The 15,963-nt window shown below is 38.6% G+C and overlaps 1 protein-coding gene across 3 annotated transcripts in view; it reads right to left on the bottom strand.

The window, feature by feature from the left end:
- ROBO1 (roundabout guidance receptor 1) overlaps nucleotides 1–15,963 on the bottom strand; it is a 300,870-nt gene that overhangs the window by 49,329 nt on the left and 235,578 nt on the right. For all 3 annotated transcript variants that reach the window (XM_031046919.2, XM_031046917.2, XM_031046918.2), the window contains exons 7-14: nucleotides 15,944–15,952; nucleotides 13,171–13,295; nucleotides 11,159–11,330; nucleotides 8,516–8,721; nucleotides 7,016–7,097; nucleotides 6,677–6,845; nucleotides 6,410–6,576; nucleotides 2,375–2,496 (exon numbers count right to left, since the gene is read on the bottom strand). In XM_031046919.2, the coding sequence (XP_030902779.1) occupies nucleotides 2,375–2,496; nucleotides 6,410–6,576; nucleotides 6,677–6,845; nucleotides 7,016–7,097; nucleotides 8,516–8,721; nucleotides 11,159–11,330; nucleotides 13,171–13,295; nucleotides 15,944–15,952 (1,052 nt within the window). The remainder of the gene's footprint in view (nucleotides 1–2,374; nucleotides 2,497–6,409; nucleotides 6,577–6,676; nucleotides 6,846–7,015; nucleotides 7,098–8,515; nucleotides 8,722–11,158; nucleotides 11,331–13,170; nucleotides 13,296–15,943; nucleotides 15,953–15,963) is intronic.

Here is a 15,963-nt window from a genome sequence, read left to right as displayed (position 1 = left end):
GGACTATGCTTTTTATTTGAAGTAAACAACACTATCAAAGCAGATAAAGGCTCCTTGCATTACAGCAAATTACAGGCCTGATTCACAAGTGCATTAATCTGTTTGATGCTGGTAGAACTGCGCTGGTTCCTGTGGATTTATGAAGGCATTAAAGGGGGATAATGGAGTTGTATAACATGCCCCAGCTCTGTGAAATGAACAGCCTTTGCATGTGTGGAGTGATGGAGCTCAGCACAGGCCAGGTTTCTGCCCACCCAAATCTGCCCAGCAGGACAAGGGGCATGTGGGAGTAGGTGGGAGGGCTAGGGCAGGGGATCTACAGCTCCACAACTCAGGGTACTGAATATGGAGATCAAAGGGAGAGCCTGCCAACTCTCCGGAGGTGTGGAAGCCTCACAGAATCCATGCAATGAGCACTGCTTCCTGCCCGCTTCCTTCTGGAGACAGCAAACTGAAAGGGCAGCCAGCTGGCACTATCTCCATTGCTGTGATTAGGCTGGGCTCTTTCAGAGGGCTGATTTGTCCAAGCACTTCCTCCCTGTCCACCCGATCGGCAGGAGGCTCCTCTGCTGGAGGGAATGTGCTGTTTTGAGAGGGCTCTGAAGAGGCTCATAAAACTCAGCGGGGCAACACAGATGAGACTTGGAAAGCAGATCAAAATGATACTCAGTGGTCCTGAGTGCTGCACAGACCGAGGGAATTTTACATCACATCTGGAGAAAGATATCTTAATGTAAACAAGGGTGGGACTCACTGTTTGGCTATAGCTGAAAGAGAAAGCTATCTGACAGAAGTGAATTCTCATGGAGCATTCACTATCTTTAACTACCATTTTCAGTGTCTGATGAATAAGGAAGTCCAATAATAACAACAAAATCTTTAAGAGTGGATCAGGTTTTCCCTATTTTCAAAAATCTCATATAATGACACAATAAAACTGTTTGCTTGCTTGCACTTTTGCTCCAAAAAAGCAACACGTTCCATTTTTAATAATCACATAAAGAATATATGTGTTAGCTGAAACTGAGGTAATGCTTATTTCTGAAATTGCAGAGAAGCCACAGGCCACCCAAGAGACTGACAAAAACTGCCTGTCTGGAAAAGGTTGTTCTGGAAGGAAAGGTCAAATGAAATTGTGCTAGGAACCTTAAAGATGCTTTAACAGAATTAGTTAAACCAGGAGATTGCCTGCTGCAGGTGGCCGTGTTGCAGGTGACAGTGTAATTACCATGCAACACAGCACACATTAGCTGCACTCTTGCAGCACCCAGGAGCCCTGGTCATGAACCAGAACTCTGTAGGGGTAGGGCTCTTCTACAAAGTCAAAATGCCTTTTGTTCCTGTTTAAAATGTTCTGCCATGGCATAACAGGGGCTACACTCTGTGCTCTCCTCAACTGTTCCTGCCAATGTATTGACACGTTCAGATGGAAATCCTAAAAAGACGTCACAGCTCACTCCCTTTGGATTTATTTCCACACCTGGTATAATTATTCCCCACTTTTTCTCCATTCTGCATCTTATTTCAAATCCCCTCTTCTTTGAATCACGTTTTCTGATTTCATTGCCTGGTATTGCAGTTTCCCCACGTTGTTCTGACTTTAATTTCTATCTCTTTATTGCCAAAGGTCTCCCTCAGTAAGCCATTTCTAAATCCTTTCCTTCCTGACGTCTTAGCTTGTAAGCCTACTTGCATCTTTTTCATGTATGTTCCCATTCCCCTTACTCCCGGACTCCTACAGGATGGTTTCCTTACTCCCTCATTTCCTCTGCTGTATCATCCACGTGGCCAACTTCCTGCTTCATCCCACCAGGGCAATGTCAACACAGCATATGAAAACCATTTGACCTTTTTGTATCTTCTCTCTGCACTATATGCACTTATAGCACTGTGGGAAAGGCCAGGTTAAGATGAGGCTATGTGGGTTTGGGAGTGTTTCTCAGTATGGATGTAGGATGAAGATAAGACTTTCAAAGAGAATAATGCAGTATTTCTCTCCACTGGTGACTGACAGACCTGGAAATGCCCATGTTAGCTCATTAGGGGAGTGATACACTTCCTACTGAAAGCAGTGCGAAAGCTTCAAATTATATGACTTTGAAGGCTTTGATCAGTCCTTTAGCTTCCAGAGGACGACTCTGAAACTCCCACCACAGTGTAAACAGCACTCTCTATGGAGACAGGAAATGGTGAAAATGGAGCAACATTTAGTAAAGTAGGAAAGCAAAGCCCAAGTGGCACTCATTCCAGAGAAAAACATTTCATTTGCAAGCATACAAACTACACAGCTTCTTAAAGTGTGGCTCCACTGCAGTCAAACAGTAGATTCAGCAGTGTATATATGACCACCTCCATGATACGGATTTATCCTTACCGTCCAATGAACTTCAATTGAGGAGGAAGAAAGGATAGTAGGGTTGTGCAGATGTAGTACCACATCACCTAGCTCTCTCTGGACCTGCTTGTGATCCACACCTTGACTTGTTGGTGGAACATCTGTAATGATATAAGATTCCATTCTCACAAGCATATATGACTGTTAAAAGAAGTATATGTAAATACAAATGAATATATCATAAAGTATGTGATACCACCAATAAAGATTACCCTAAATACTTCTCAATTATGTAAGAAAAATCTACATGGAGTATTTTCCTGAGCAAATCACCAATGCTTAGGTAGTAGCTCTGTCTTCAACAGAGAGAAACAGGAGGGAAATGCTGCATAAAAAGAAAAACCACACTCGAGGATGTCTTTGGTAAGTAACTGCAGCAGCATTTCTTCATTCTTTCCTGTTGGGAGGAGAAAAACCACTGCAGATTCCAAGAGACCTGGAAACCTACAAAGAATGTCAAAAGCAGAAGCTGTACTTTCAGATAGCTTCATGAGGAAACTTACTGCTTTTAATTACAAAATAAATGTAAAAACTGAAGAAAAGAAATGAGTCGTGTGGATGCAGCTTCTCTGATGGCAAGTGTCTTCTGCAAACAGCAGGCAGAGCACAGCTGAGTGCTGTCTGGCTCTTCTGACATTTGGTCTATCTTACAGCTAAAAGAATTGTTCATATGCACGAAGGGACAAATTCCTCTCAAAATACACAATGGTACAATGGAAACACATATCTTCTGCATGCAGAGCCCTTGAAAAAAGTATATTTAACTGAAACAGAATGACTGTCAGACGTACGAAATTTATAGGTAATCAGTAACAGGTTGTCTAAAATATATATGTACTATGGACAGCACAGTCACATAGTTTCTGTAGTGATTTCATATCTCTCTCTGATCATTTTAAACAAATACGAAGTTGACAAAAAAAGATCACAGTCATAGAAATTCATGAAAACTACTTAGAGTGATGTCTCCCTTTTTATTTTCCTTCCCTTTTTTTCTTTCCCTTTCCTCTTTACTTTTCCTTTTCCTTCCTGAAGACCTTGGAAATTTCCATGCCTGTCTGCTTACAAGAAGTGCCAAAGAGAGAGCACACAGAATTTGTGTATACATTTATGTATAAGTAACTACAACTACTGTAATACATCACTGTAGGTGTGCAGACTGTCTTGAAAGCTGAGATTTGGACAGCGCAGTTGATGCTGATACAGAAGACACTTATTTAACTCAAGTATGAGAGCTGCAAAGCTGTTGCTTTTTGCCAAGTGGTCACATTCTCAGTTCATCAGCTATTGGTCTTTAAATAATAATAAAACCAATGGTAAGAGGCATTAGGACAAGGCATGAATCTGTGTTTTTTTTTCAAGAAATACAGCTCCCATTCGAGAATACAAAGCCTATGTCACTTTGAACTTCTATCATACAGTTTTGTGAACATATTTACAAGAAAATGGGAATTCTTAAAAGCTAAAGAAGCAAACTGAGGTAAGGATGCATTCAGTGGATGACAAATCCGGATTCTTAGCAAAGAATGTTAACAAAACCAGAGCACTCTTTTACTGCTGTATCCACATGTAGTATATGCTGCCAAACAGTCCATTTATCAGAGTATTTCCCTCCCTTCAAAGTCTGAAAGCATGAAAGACACAAACTTCTGTTTGGAGAGTTGCCTAAATATCACCCTGATTAGCATGTAACAGGAAAACCAGTGGAATAATTAGTTCTGTCTTTGCTAGTCATAAAAGATGAGTCACCAACAATATGAATCAAACTATTAATAGGCTCAGATATTTGCACATCTGTGCTATACAGCAATACGTGTGCTTTCTTGTTTTGGAGTCAGGCTTCCAAGACAGTGACGGTCAGTGAGAACACCTAAGCATGTTGGGTTTAATGTTACTAATATGCAAAGTGTAAAAATGAAGGTAGCTTAGGCTCCTGGTTCGGACATGCATTTAGGAAAAGACTATATGGCGTTCTAGACAAAAATAAACTGGGAAAGTTTTGAATGTAGCTAGACCACAACTTAGACAAAACTGAAATGGTATTGGAAGAAGAGTGGAATTGACACGCTAAAGAAGCTGACATTTGATTCTGTTTCTTACTTGACGAAAATTTTATCTATTGGTTGTTATTTTCACTCAGGCTCTGTGTGGTTCTCATGTCTCCAGTGGTACCAGATGCCCAGAGGACAGCAAAGCTTTCCCATGCTATTATAAAACATTCGGTTTTGCTGAGTGAACAGACTGTTGCCTCATTCCTCATTCACTGTTTATCAGGCCGGTCAGTGACCAGTTCACCAGGGACATTCAGACCTAATATTTCATCCGATATCCAGGAATGAAGCTACATTGCATGAATAATGGACTTGTGCAGAACACTGCAACCTGCCCACAAAATAACACGTGTTACCCTATTCCCAGGAATACAGAAATCATAGAATCATAGAATTACAGAATGGTTCAGGTTGGAAGCGACCTTAAAGCTCATCCAGTTCCACCCCCATGCCACAGGCAGAGACACCTTCCACTAGATCAGGTAGCTCCAAGCCCTGTCCAACCTGGCCTTGAATACTGCCAGGGATGGGGCAGTCACATCTTCTCTGGACAACCTGTGCCAGTGCCTCATCACCCTCACAGGGAAGAATTTCTTCCTAATATCTAATCTAAATCTCCCCTCTATCAGCTTAAAGTCATTCCCTCTTTGTCCTGTCACTACAAATCCTTAAAGGGTTACTAAATCTCTCCTTGGTAACAGACTCAGGAACCTGTGCAATGCCTACCACTAGACCATGTTGCCCAAGGCTCTTTCCAGCCTGGTCTTGAACACTGCCAGGGATGAAGCATTTACCACTTCTTTGGACAACCTGTGTCAGTGCCTCACTACCCTTACAGTAAAGAACTTCTTCCTTCATGACTCTGCTGTCTTTATATATCAACTGAAGTTGTCACCCATCAGGAGAAATGCATACTGAAGGACAGCGGTGTGAAACTATTCACTCCCTAGGGAGCTGAGAAAGACTTGTTTTCAGACCAGCCTCAGGAAAAATGAAAGTCACCAAAGGAAAATGTCTTGTTTCCTTTAAGGAACTTCCTTTCAAAAACAAACATGTACTTACTTATGCAAACAAAGAAACAAACATACAACACAGGCGCTCTTAATAGGCCAATGGGTCAATTTCTGCAGTAAGTAAAAAAAGCAGGAGAAAAAGATTATCTATAGCACTTTTAGTTTGAAGAAGTATGTCCAGTTATTCCGTTCTTAAGAATCTAAGTATTCCTCCTGGAAAAACATAGGCTGTGAAGTTGCAATGCATGATTCCCTATACACCATCATCAGTGTCATTTATTTGCTACAGTGAACACAAAGTTATTTTACATTTTACACAGCTGGATCCAGTCCATGGCTGGACTTCAGTCATAGATGGAGTCAGTGGATGACTACTTCATCCATTCCTACCTAGCCTTTTCTTTCACTTGGCTATCTGTAACCACTCTCTCTCTTCACTGTTTTATTTTCAACAGTTGTACTACTGAAATACTTTTAATATATCGCCAAAACCTCTTCTTTACTGGCTTACAATGCCCAACTCCTTCCAATTTTAAACTTCTCTCTTTCCTAATGCAGCAAAAATCAGCTCAGATTAAATGGTGTTTCTCTCTCTGTCAGTCTTAAGCCTGATTCACTGGACATAATAATTTTTCCACAGAATTTGATGATTTGTGTGATAACTTAAAACGTCAGAGATAATTTTTGCTGCTAACAAGAGCTGTTCTACAAGACTGTAACTATCTTTGCTAAGAGATACTAGGATTCCCTTAGGCAATGCAAATATGCTGTCTAAGCAGCTTTCAGAGTCTATGTTATAGAGAAATACAAGTTTAAACACTGTATTTTACCATCTAGTTTATATTATAGCCAGACAATTGAAAGCTACGAGAATTCCTGCAGCTGGTATTTCTTGGTCAACTTGTAACAGTCACCGTAGACACCTAAAATGTTCAGCATCAAAAGCTTACCTTGAGTTTTCACTGGATCAGATATTTGGCTTGGGTCACTTAGTCCATATGCATTAGCTGCCCTCACAAGGAATAGATAAATTGCATTAGGTTTTAGCCCTTTAACTGCAAAACTCTCCGTTTTCACATTTTCAGCTACAGTTTGCCAGCTGCTACCAGATGCATGGCTAAGGACAAAACACACACAACAGCAGGTTAGCATGTGCTCTTTTTACAACACATTATATATGAGTTTAAGCACAGCAAGATCACATGAGACTCATGTACCTGAAGGCCTCAATTATGTAAGAGGTTGGTGTTGCACCTGAATTCAAATTGGGTTGCCATGACAATGTTACTGTATTCCTGCTGACATCTGTAACCTCAGGTTTTGATGGAGCGCTAGGAATCAAGTTTGGGTCAGTGGGTCTTGGTGGCTGCACTGGGACTCCAAACTCTAACAAAGGAGAGAGAAATGCTGAGTGTAGGCAGGAAGCAGCTGCTAAGCTAACTGTTGTTCACATCTGCACAGGCAATTTATGACACGAGTCAGGTAATTTCCACATTTCAATTTATGATTTGCCTCTATGTATTTTCTCCATGCAGAGGAAACCCTAATTGATTTACCTTGGACTTCTATGTATGCACTCCATGTAGCTTCGCCACTTGGGGTTGAAGCAATGCAGGTGTACCGACCAGTGTCACCCAGCTGAGTGGGAAAAAAGAAGAATAAATATTTGAAACCATCAGTCACTCAGTGGGCTACAAAAGTAATTACAGCTCTCCATGTTCCCCCCCTGAATGTGGATAAACGTATTAGGCTGCAAAAAATCCAAACCAGAAATTTATTCCATTAGAAATTACAACTTCATGTGCTGTAAAATGAAAATGGATACTCATTTTGGAGCATCCCTTAAAGAACTGGTAAAGCTCCAGATTCTAATTTAACATTAACTATTCTGTACTGAACAAATCGAAGGACAATTCTTGTAGCATTTATTCCTTACCCTGCAGAGGTCCTAACAAATAAATTGAGAAGGAACTCAGATGACAAGACCTCATGCAACTGTCAACCCTTTGTCGAAATAATGCCCAGGGGGTTGTCTGGACAGCAGCACTGGAGAGCACATTATCCTTAAAATAAAGCTTAAATATTACACAGGGCCTTGTACATATGGGGTTCCCTGTGTTAGCATAAATTAGACTTTACAGCAAACCCAAAAAGGAATCTCCATATGCTATTCTCATTGAGTTCTGAATGTTGGATTATTTGTCCATATGTGACCTAATCACATTTTGAAGGAGTTTCTTTCCCTTCCCCTCAAAAGAAATGCTATCCTCCTAAGGTCCCAGCCTCAGCAGATGAGCTGAACGGAAACACTCAATAATCAGAGTTTCAAACTCGAAGCCAGTGTAACTTCTAATTGGTAACAGGGCAACTCTGGGGAACAGAGTAGAGTGATATATTCATCCTAATTTTTAAAAATCACTGCACTTCAAACCACAGAAAAGACAGCAGAGAATAGCCAGGATGCTAAAACAACACTATCAAGCATTTTACAGCATGTGAGGCATAACCAGCAATACTGACCAGGTACCTGCTATAACTCCCCCTAAGGAAGCTAGATACTTGACAGGTGGTTAACTATTCTGACCTATGTTTACGCTGTCAAGTGAATATGTTTAAACTTTAAAAACAGTTTTAAGAAAGCTGTGTACATGGCTCTGTTGCTGTAGTAGGCTGAACAAAAGTTTTATAAACATTTGAAATGATAGATCATTTCATCTATTAGTACTAAAGCCCAAATAATTTATGAATTCCTCTTACTGAAATATAAGGCTTACTTTCCCCTTCATGTTTTAAGTATGAAATAATTCCCTTAATTAATATCTCTTGAAAGCATTTTTCCTTATGCAATCTGAAATAATGTGCCCTAGGCAGAATAAGCCAAGGTGTAAAGCATGAAGTATGAAATATTTGAAGGCATTTAAGTATCAAATGTTTTAATACATTTATTTAACATTTCATTAATTCTAAATGTAGGATTTACTACTTTAAAAGTGCCTGGAGGTGAAAAAACAAAGTGAAACCAGTAAGAAGAAAATCTGTTTGCCAGCTCAAGCTACCTTGGCATATCGGATCTGTAATGCTCCTGTCTCCAACTGTTTGATGCGAGAATCCTGGGTAGAAACGAGGATCCCATCCTTTTTCCAGAGGATAGTGGGCATTAAAGTGCCTGTGGCCACGCAGTTCAGTACTAAAGTACCATCTACAGCTACAGTCTGATTCACAGGACCCTGTCGAATGACAGGGGGAGGCCGGTCTGCAATCACTGCCAGAAGAAACAACAGGAAAGAGATTTCTGCAACTGGAAGCAATTTCCTAATCATCTAAGCAACAGTAGTTGCTTGAGGCTTTGAAACAAACTAAAGATAATTAAACAAGTAATTAAAGTTCGAGGCATGCGTTATTCAGGCCAGGGTGCATTAAAATGATGCACAACAACAGCATTTTAAAATGATACACAGCACCATTTTCAAGAAGTAAAGAAGCATTACATATTCCATTGTCTTTATAAAGTGATGATGGAATGAGAAAGGACTTCCCAATTTCTTTTTCCAGGGACAGATTACACCTTGTTCATCTTCTAACATTGTAGCAGGTCTCTACAATGGAATTTATACTTTCAGCATTCAAAGATAGAGAAAAAGGAAGTAGGCACAAAGGGAATAATGTGATGAATACACACTTCCAAAAAAGATTTATTGTGTAGCATCAACTCATTTTTGTGGTGTTTCCTAATGGTGAGATGCTTAGCAGTAGGGTAAACACAAAACTAATGAAAAGGAACATATTAAAAATGTTCAACTAAGAAATATTTTCCGGTAGTTTCTGACTTTTAGCGTCTTGATGACTTAATCTGTTAACATGACTTCAAAGCCACAAAGAGAATCCCACAGTGTGTTGGCATCAATTTGAATGCATCTTTCACACAATGAAAATTAAATGTTATTGATGAGTTATATAATAGAAAGGTATGAAGCAGTCTCAGCATTCACAGATAAAAGAAGGCTTTCTTCTCCATTATCCAATGGATAATAAAAAAAAAGAGGAAAAAACTACCCTATCGTGTTTCAGTGACCTTCTCTACCTGTACTGTCCAACATGACATGGACTGATGAACTGAAAATAGCCATGCAAATTAAAAACTGGTTTGGTAGCTGAAATATAAATCTGAAGTTCATGAACATCATATATTTCTAAATCACTTTTCGTAACAACAGACAGGGTGTTAGTACTGCTTTTCTTGGCCAAACTCCCACTCCTGTAATTTCATTTGCATGTTCAAATGACACTCAGTGTTTCCAACTGCATAATTCATTCTTTACTTCTTGTCCCAACCTGTTGCAATGCATTGCAATATACTATAAGGCCTGTAGCATCTTTCTCTGCAGAAACAGTCAAAACAAGCTCACTTATAGTCTTACAGTTTGTATTTGACTTTGACAACTTTGTGAAGAGCTCTGCAGTTGCCAGTGGGAAGAGGCTGACCGATCTGCACTTTACAGGAGAAATCTAATGCCACTGAAATCCTTGGCTAACCTAAGTGACACTAAAATCGATGGCAACTTCTACTACTTTTAGAAATACCAGGGTATCATTCTGCATATCCTGACTTCACTTCTATGGAGGTATAAAAGAAAAGTATTTTCCCAGGACATTATACAAAGCAACTACCCATGTGATCAACCCAGAGCATACAGTCACAGTAAAGGAAATGTATTTACACATTTGCTTTTTCTGAGTTCAGATAGCACAGGACATCAACAAAAATTCTTTTAATTTGTTTATTTCCTATTTTAAATTTACTTTTCACCTCGCCATGGCCTCCTCCCCACTGAAAAATGGATAAAAGTGGATTAAGAACTAACTGTGGCTTACCACTTGTGACAAACCAGAGAGCATGCAGTCCTACTCCTCTAAACAGTCTCAATCCAGTGGGTGTAAATAAACATGTTTATTCTCCAGGTTCACTGTATGTTCTGAGTACTGCATTATTTCTATTATTTTATATAGGATAAAGGCCTAGTTTAGAGACACTTCTCTCCCTTTAAAAGTCTCTCCACAAACTGCACTTATTCTCTTTTTCTTTAAGTGCTAAGATTAGTATTTTTCTTGTGTATGGTTGCCATTAAAAATATGAAGTATTTCTGATAACTGGCAAATTGGCCTCACATCAGTATATATTACTGCTTGCAGATATGCTCCCTGTAGCTTTTTCATCTTATTTTTTTCTTCCCCAACTGGTTCTAAAAAAGGAATGTACAATAATATTCATTTGTATGTTATTCTACCGACATCAACACAGGCTGAGTTTTTTTCCTTGGTATATTGCAATATTAAAAAATTGGGGAAAACCGGGTAAATGGAGATGCTAAGGAAATGGACACACAACAATAAGGACAAAGATCTAGGCCACAAGCAATTTGAAAGTAGATTAAATCTAGTGGGAGATGGTAAAAATAAGAAAAGCCAGATAGGTTAACAGATCTGACAAAAATAAACTGAACATACTCACTAAATGCAAAATGGAAAAATAGTGTTACACAATATCCAACATGTTAAACCCTTGTCAGAGCTAACCAAACCAGGATTTTAATGTTTAAAGACACATGCTATCCACATTTATGCAAAGCAGATTTCAAAGTAGTGTTGTGTCATCCCACTGCTGTGGGATAAAACAGATGATAAAACAAAGGTACAATTACCATCAGTAACTTCCAAGTAGGCTTTTGTTATGATACTTCCTGCAACATTTAAAGTCTGGCAGATGTAGTACCCAACATCAGATCTCTGGACATTGGTGATAGTGAGGTCTCCTGTCTGTGAAACTGAGAATCGGCTGGATGATTGAGGGGGTTGGTATGAGAAAAGCAGATTCTACAAGATGTATAGGAAAAAAAGCGGGGGAAAAGGGGTTAATTAAATTCAAACATCAATAATCTTAACTTTAACACATTTAAACAAATTCATTTTTTCATGTTACACATAAAACATTCTGCTCTTCCTATCTGAAACATGCCTATACCACAATGTAAATAGCTTTAATATAACTGTGACAAAATGGGTGCAGATACGCACGTATGATTGTGTAAGTCTTTCAGGATTCCTCTAACACCTCTATGGTCAATAAAGCCGCTATATGTAAAGTTCAACAGGCAGTAGCAAAGATCTATTATGTACATATACCATAATGGTGCAAGCAACTCTGGTGAACCCAAGTAATTTACTTTAACATCCTTTAGATCTTATTCCATGGCATTCTATTTATCCCACTTAAATGCAGATACTGGTTTACTTACTTGTATTTTAACTTTTACCTTCCTAAGAAGCAGTTTTATAAGTAGAGATGCTCTTCAGGTATCTCTAATCAGTGTTTGTGTTCTATTACTAGTCTTATAATACAGAATTAAATCCTGTGCCAGTTTCTACTTAGGCAGTTTTGGTATGAAAAACCTAGTATTTACCAATAGTGGTCAAAAATCATAACTGCAATCAAAATAACACAAGTCCTTTACATTAAATACCACTCCCAAATTTCTGCCTCTGGTTGAACAATTTATGAACAGGAATACTTCAAGGTCACAGAGGCTATTTTTTTCCTCTCTCTTTCTTGCCTAGCTACGCTTTCATTTCCAAAAATCACCCAAAGGAATGGAACACAACATTCTCTACTTCAGTATTAGCAAACTGTATCCACTGACTTCCTCCTCCTCCTCCAGTTCCTGCAATCATCAGAAGTGGTCACTACTCAGCAGTCAAAAATAAGCCAGAAAAAATATGAACTAGACCATACTTTGGGGAAAAATAAATAAAATCCAGATCACTCAAAAATACAAACATAATACACTGGTATACTTACACCACTCAAGATGATCCTCTAATTAGTCTAGCCCTACTTAGGTATTTAGACAGAAATGTTGCAATGGAGTAAAGAAGCCAGTCTTTAAGTGTTCTCAGTTTCTCTGGCCTATTGTTATGGAACACAAAGCACCCTGTCATATGCTATTGCACCATTCATTCTTTCATTCACAGGAAAACCAGAATCCCATATTCCTTCTTTCCTTCCAATAAAGAATACTTTGTGTCACACCCCTCCTTCAAAAGATGACTGTGTAAGAAAACTGATTCTCTTGCTGTGCTAGATTGTGTTTCACCCACTGGCTTTCAAGATCCTTTACAAAGGAGATGAAAATAATTTTCCCTCCCATTCAAATAACAAAAATGGGAGAAAAGATGACCTATTCATGTATGAACCCAGGACAACCTGTCAGCCAACTGAGTGGGAAAACGGATCTCCTTAGCCCCAAATTAGAATCCTGCAGTGATGTAGATCAATACAGCAAATGGTTTAGTTTTCCAGACAAATACAAACACGTGGCAAACCAACAGCCGCACTATGAACCCCGAGCCAAACTTTCTAGAAATTCGGGAGTGTTTGAGACTTCAAACAAACTTTAGCATTAATCATCTCCTCATCTCTCAAAAGTTGTCCCTGTTAGGTGAAAAAGACTGTCAAGTAGTGAAACATGGAAAGTTTCTAGCTGTTTCATCACCTAGCATGCATGTGACTTAGAAGAAGAGAAGAAGCATGCAGCATCTCCAAGCTCTAGACCTATTTTCCACATCTTTAAATCAATAATTACAATATTTTTCTCTCACATGGTATCATCTCTTTAAGAAACTGCCAGGAAGAAGGGACATAGAAAGACTGTTTTACCTGACTTCCCTCTCTCCGCCAAAAGATGGCTGGCTGAGGGTTTCCAGTTGCTTCACACTGGAAAGTCACTGTTCTCCCCAGTGCAGCTACCTGATCTCGAGGCTTTACAACAAACTGTGGAGGCTCTGAAAGGAAAATGCCCAATAAATCAATCAATCAATCAATCAATCACAGTACTATCAGCCTATTTAAAAGCACATTTTGCCTACTGATCTTAAATCATATAAAACAGATGAGTTAAATTAATAAGGAGACACATCATTCTCTAACAGCCACAGCATCACTCAGATCATCTTTTCTGTTGCTGGACCTCCCAGTTAAAACTGTGCATCATATGCTTTTATTACTGACCACTTACACAAGGAAGTAAGCCCCACTGACTTGAGACAACTTGCAGAGCAACAGTCACGGATACAAACATATTCGTTACAATTTGGCTTTTAAAGCAGGAATACAACTACAAGTCAGAATGGGGAAATCTTTGAGGGACATCTGGCCCCCAGGCCATGCTTTGTCAAGGGCTGTAATAAACACTGTTGAGTAACTATGAATTCAGGCTTACATGCACAAGTGTCATCATCTATGATTTAGGAAAGTCGAGGAGAGAAAAAACCCTTAAGTGCTTATATAAGAGACTTTTGATGTCTTTGGGGTCTCAAAAAATTTGAAGTCAAAAGCCCTAGAAAAACTATTGAACAGATTTTAACCATTTAAACTCTTCAGTCCAACTACTTAAGAGGAATGAATTTAAAGGAACAGCAGAGCTAAATGTCTCCACCATTTACTTAAGCAAGGGCATGTTCAAACAAAATATATATGCAAATGAAGGCAAATTTGAAACATCTGCTCAGCCTAACATTATAAATACTGCCAGCTTTGTCCAAACTGTTTGATTTATACAGGCTTCAACAACCCCTTCAGCCAGCAGTAAATGGAATGTCAAAAAATCATGTCAGTCACATTAAAAAACAATCATCATAGATGACAGCATTAGCTATCTTGACTGGGCTAGCATAGAAGAAGCTTAGCTTGTTTTATAGGGTGCTAGCTCTCACTTCTGTAAAACTGTGCATTAAATGAAATTCCATTTACTTGTTCATTTCTGATGCTGTCTGATCATCTGTCCAAAACTAATTATGCTCTCTCTCTTCTTTGGGTTGAGAATAAAGGGTATCTTTTTAATCTGACATGTTTTTAGTGTCTTGTTTTTAATTTTATTCTTCTTTCAGGCATATTTTTATTTACAAAGTCTTCCTTTAAAAAGAGTGTGAATCATGTAATTTAAAGCTATCACTCAATGTGTTTTATAAACATCAAGTAACAGAGGCTTGATCTATAATGAATTCAGTAACACTCAAAGTCCTTCCTAAAAAGAATTGCTTTCAGTGCTCCTATGTGCACTTTCAGTTATCTGTTCCTCATGCCATGTGTCCCTGTTCCCTACTGAGTTAATTTTAACATATATTCTTCCTACAACCATCCTGCTTTGGAAGTAGTTTTTAAAGCACAACATATTATTAACATTTGGATGCAAATGCTACCTTTCCTAGAACCTCCTTAGATAAGAAACTATGCAAAGTGAAGGTGAGATTGACCAACAGTAATCATCTGACTTCAAAACATTTAGCATCAGTACCTCAGGAGAAGATGTGGGAAGACTCTGACATGACAGCATGCTTAATTTAGAATGGAAGGTGACACTGTTGGGGGTTTGCCACATGGTTGTGAGGTATGATGGGGAAAACAGAGAGGAGGGTGAAACACCTTTTTATGCTGTTGGATTCTAATGACAAGAATAAATTTAGCATATAGATAAATTTAGGGCATGGCTGGCTCTAGCCTGTGACACAATGCCACACTAAATGGAACTGAGGGTTTCTGAATCCTGAGCTAGTGTATAGGATGTATAAGGCTCCATATTTCACTGAACCTAAGAATAAACACAGTTGTAAGAAGATTAAAATGGTTCTGCTAACTGGAGAAATAGCTTAATGCTTGTAATTCTAGGACCTGAAGACGACCATTCAGGGACTACTGAACATCCAAAAAATGAGGGTAAATTCAGTCTTCCAGGTAACCATGGTAGAATTTATAAAATGTAGGTAGGTATATGTTTCTGTAGATACTATTCTAAGTTTGTATTTACCATGCATATTTTTCTAAATATGTATGTGTATTATGCATACGTGGATTATTCTAAATCTATTGCCATTAAGATAAACAATAAAAATCCTATTAGCTTCAATGTCAGAAGAATTAAACCAGGGTAAAGTGAAACTCCGTTATTAAATTCCATTCAATGTGCACTGTACTGGAAACATTTTCACTGTCTTATTTTTTTTAACTTCTATTTGCTTTCACACTTTGGCTCCTAAATGTGTGGTATGTGATGAATATATGGTAAAAGATGCTGAAATAATAATACACTTAAGGAAAGAAGAACTTCTATCTTTGAGACCTTTAACAAAAAAAATTAAATTTACAGAACACTTTCAAAGTTCAACTAATACAGTCAATGGAGAAAGAAGACATTAGGATTTGACTTATTACATCATGTAGAAACAGAAAGTTAGCAACCCATTACCTTTCTTTGCCATTAAGTTACCCATACTTCATGCAGAATTTATTCTGTGCGATGTGTCTTGTCAGTAACAAGTAAAAGATGGGAGCTGACTGATTGAAGGACATGGAAGGGGATGGATGGGAAGGGGAGGAGAAGTTCCCGTCACAGTGATACGATGACTAGAAGATGGCCAATAAAATTTCAACTTACCAGACACAACTAAAAACAAA

This window comes from Melopsittacus undulatus, chromosome 2 (genome assembly GCF_012275295.1).
Source record: "Melopsittacus undulatus isolate bMelUnd1 chromosome 2, bMelUnd1.mat.Z, whole genome shotgun sequence".
NCBI classification, from domain to species: Eukaryota; Metazoa; Chordata; class Aves; order Psittaciformes; family Psittaculidae; genus Melopsittacus; species Melopsittacus undulatus.
This window is presented reverse-complemented; position numbering and strand designations above follow the sequence as displayed.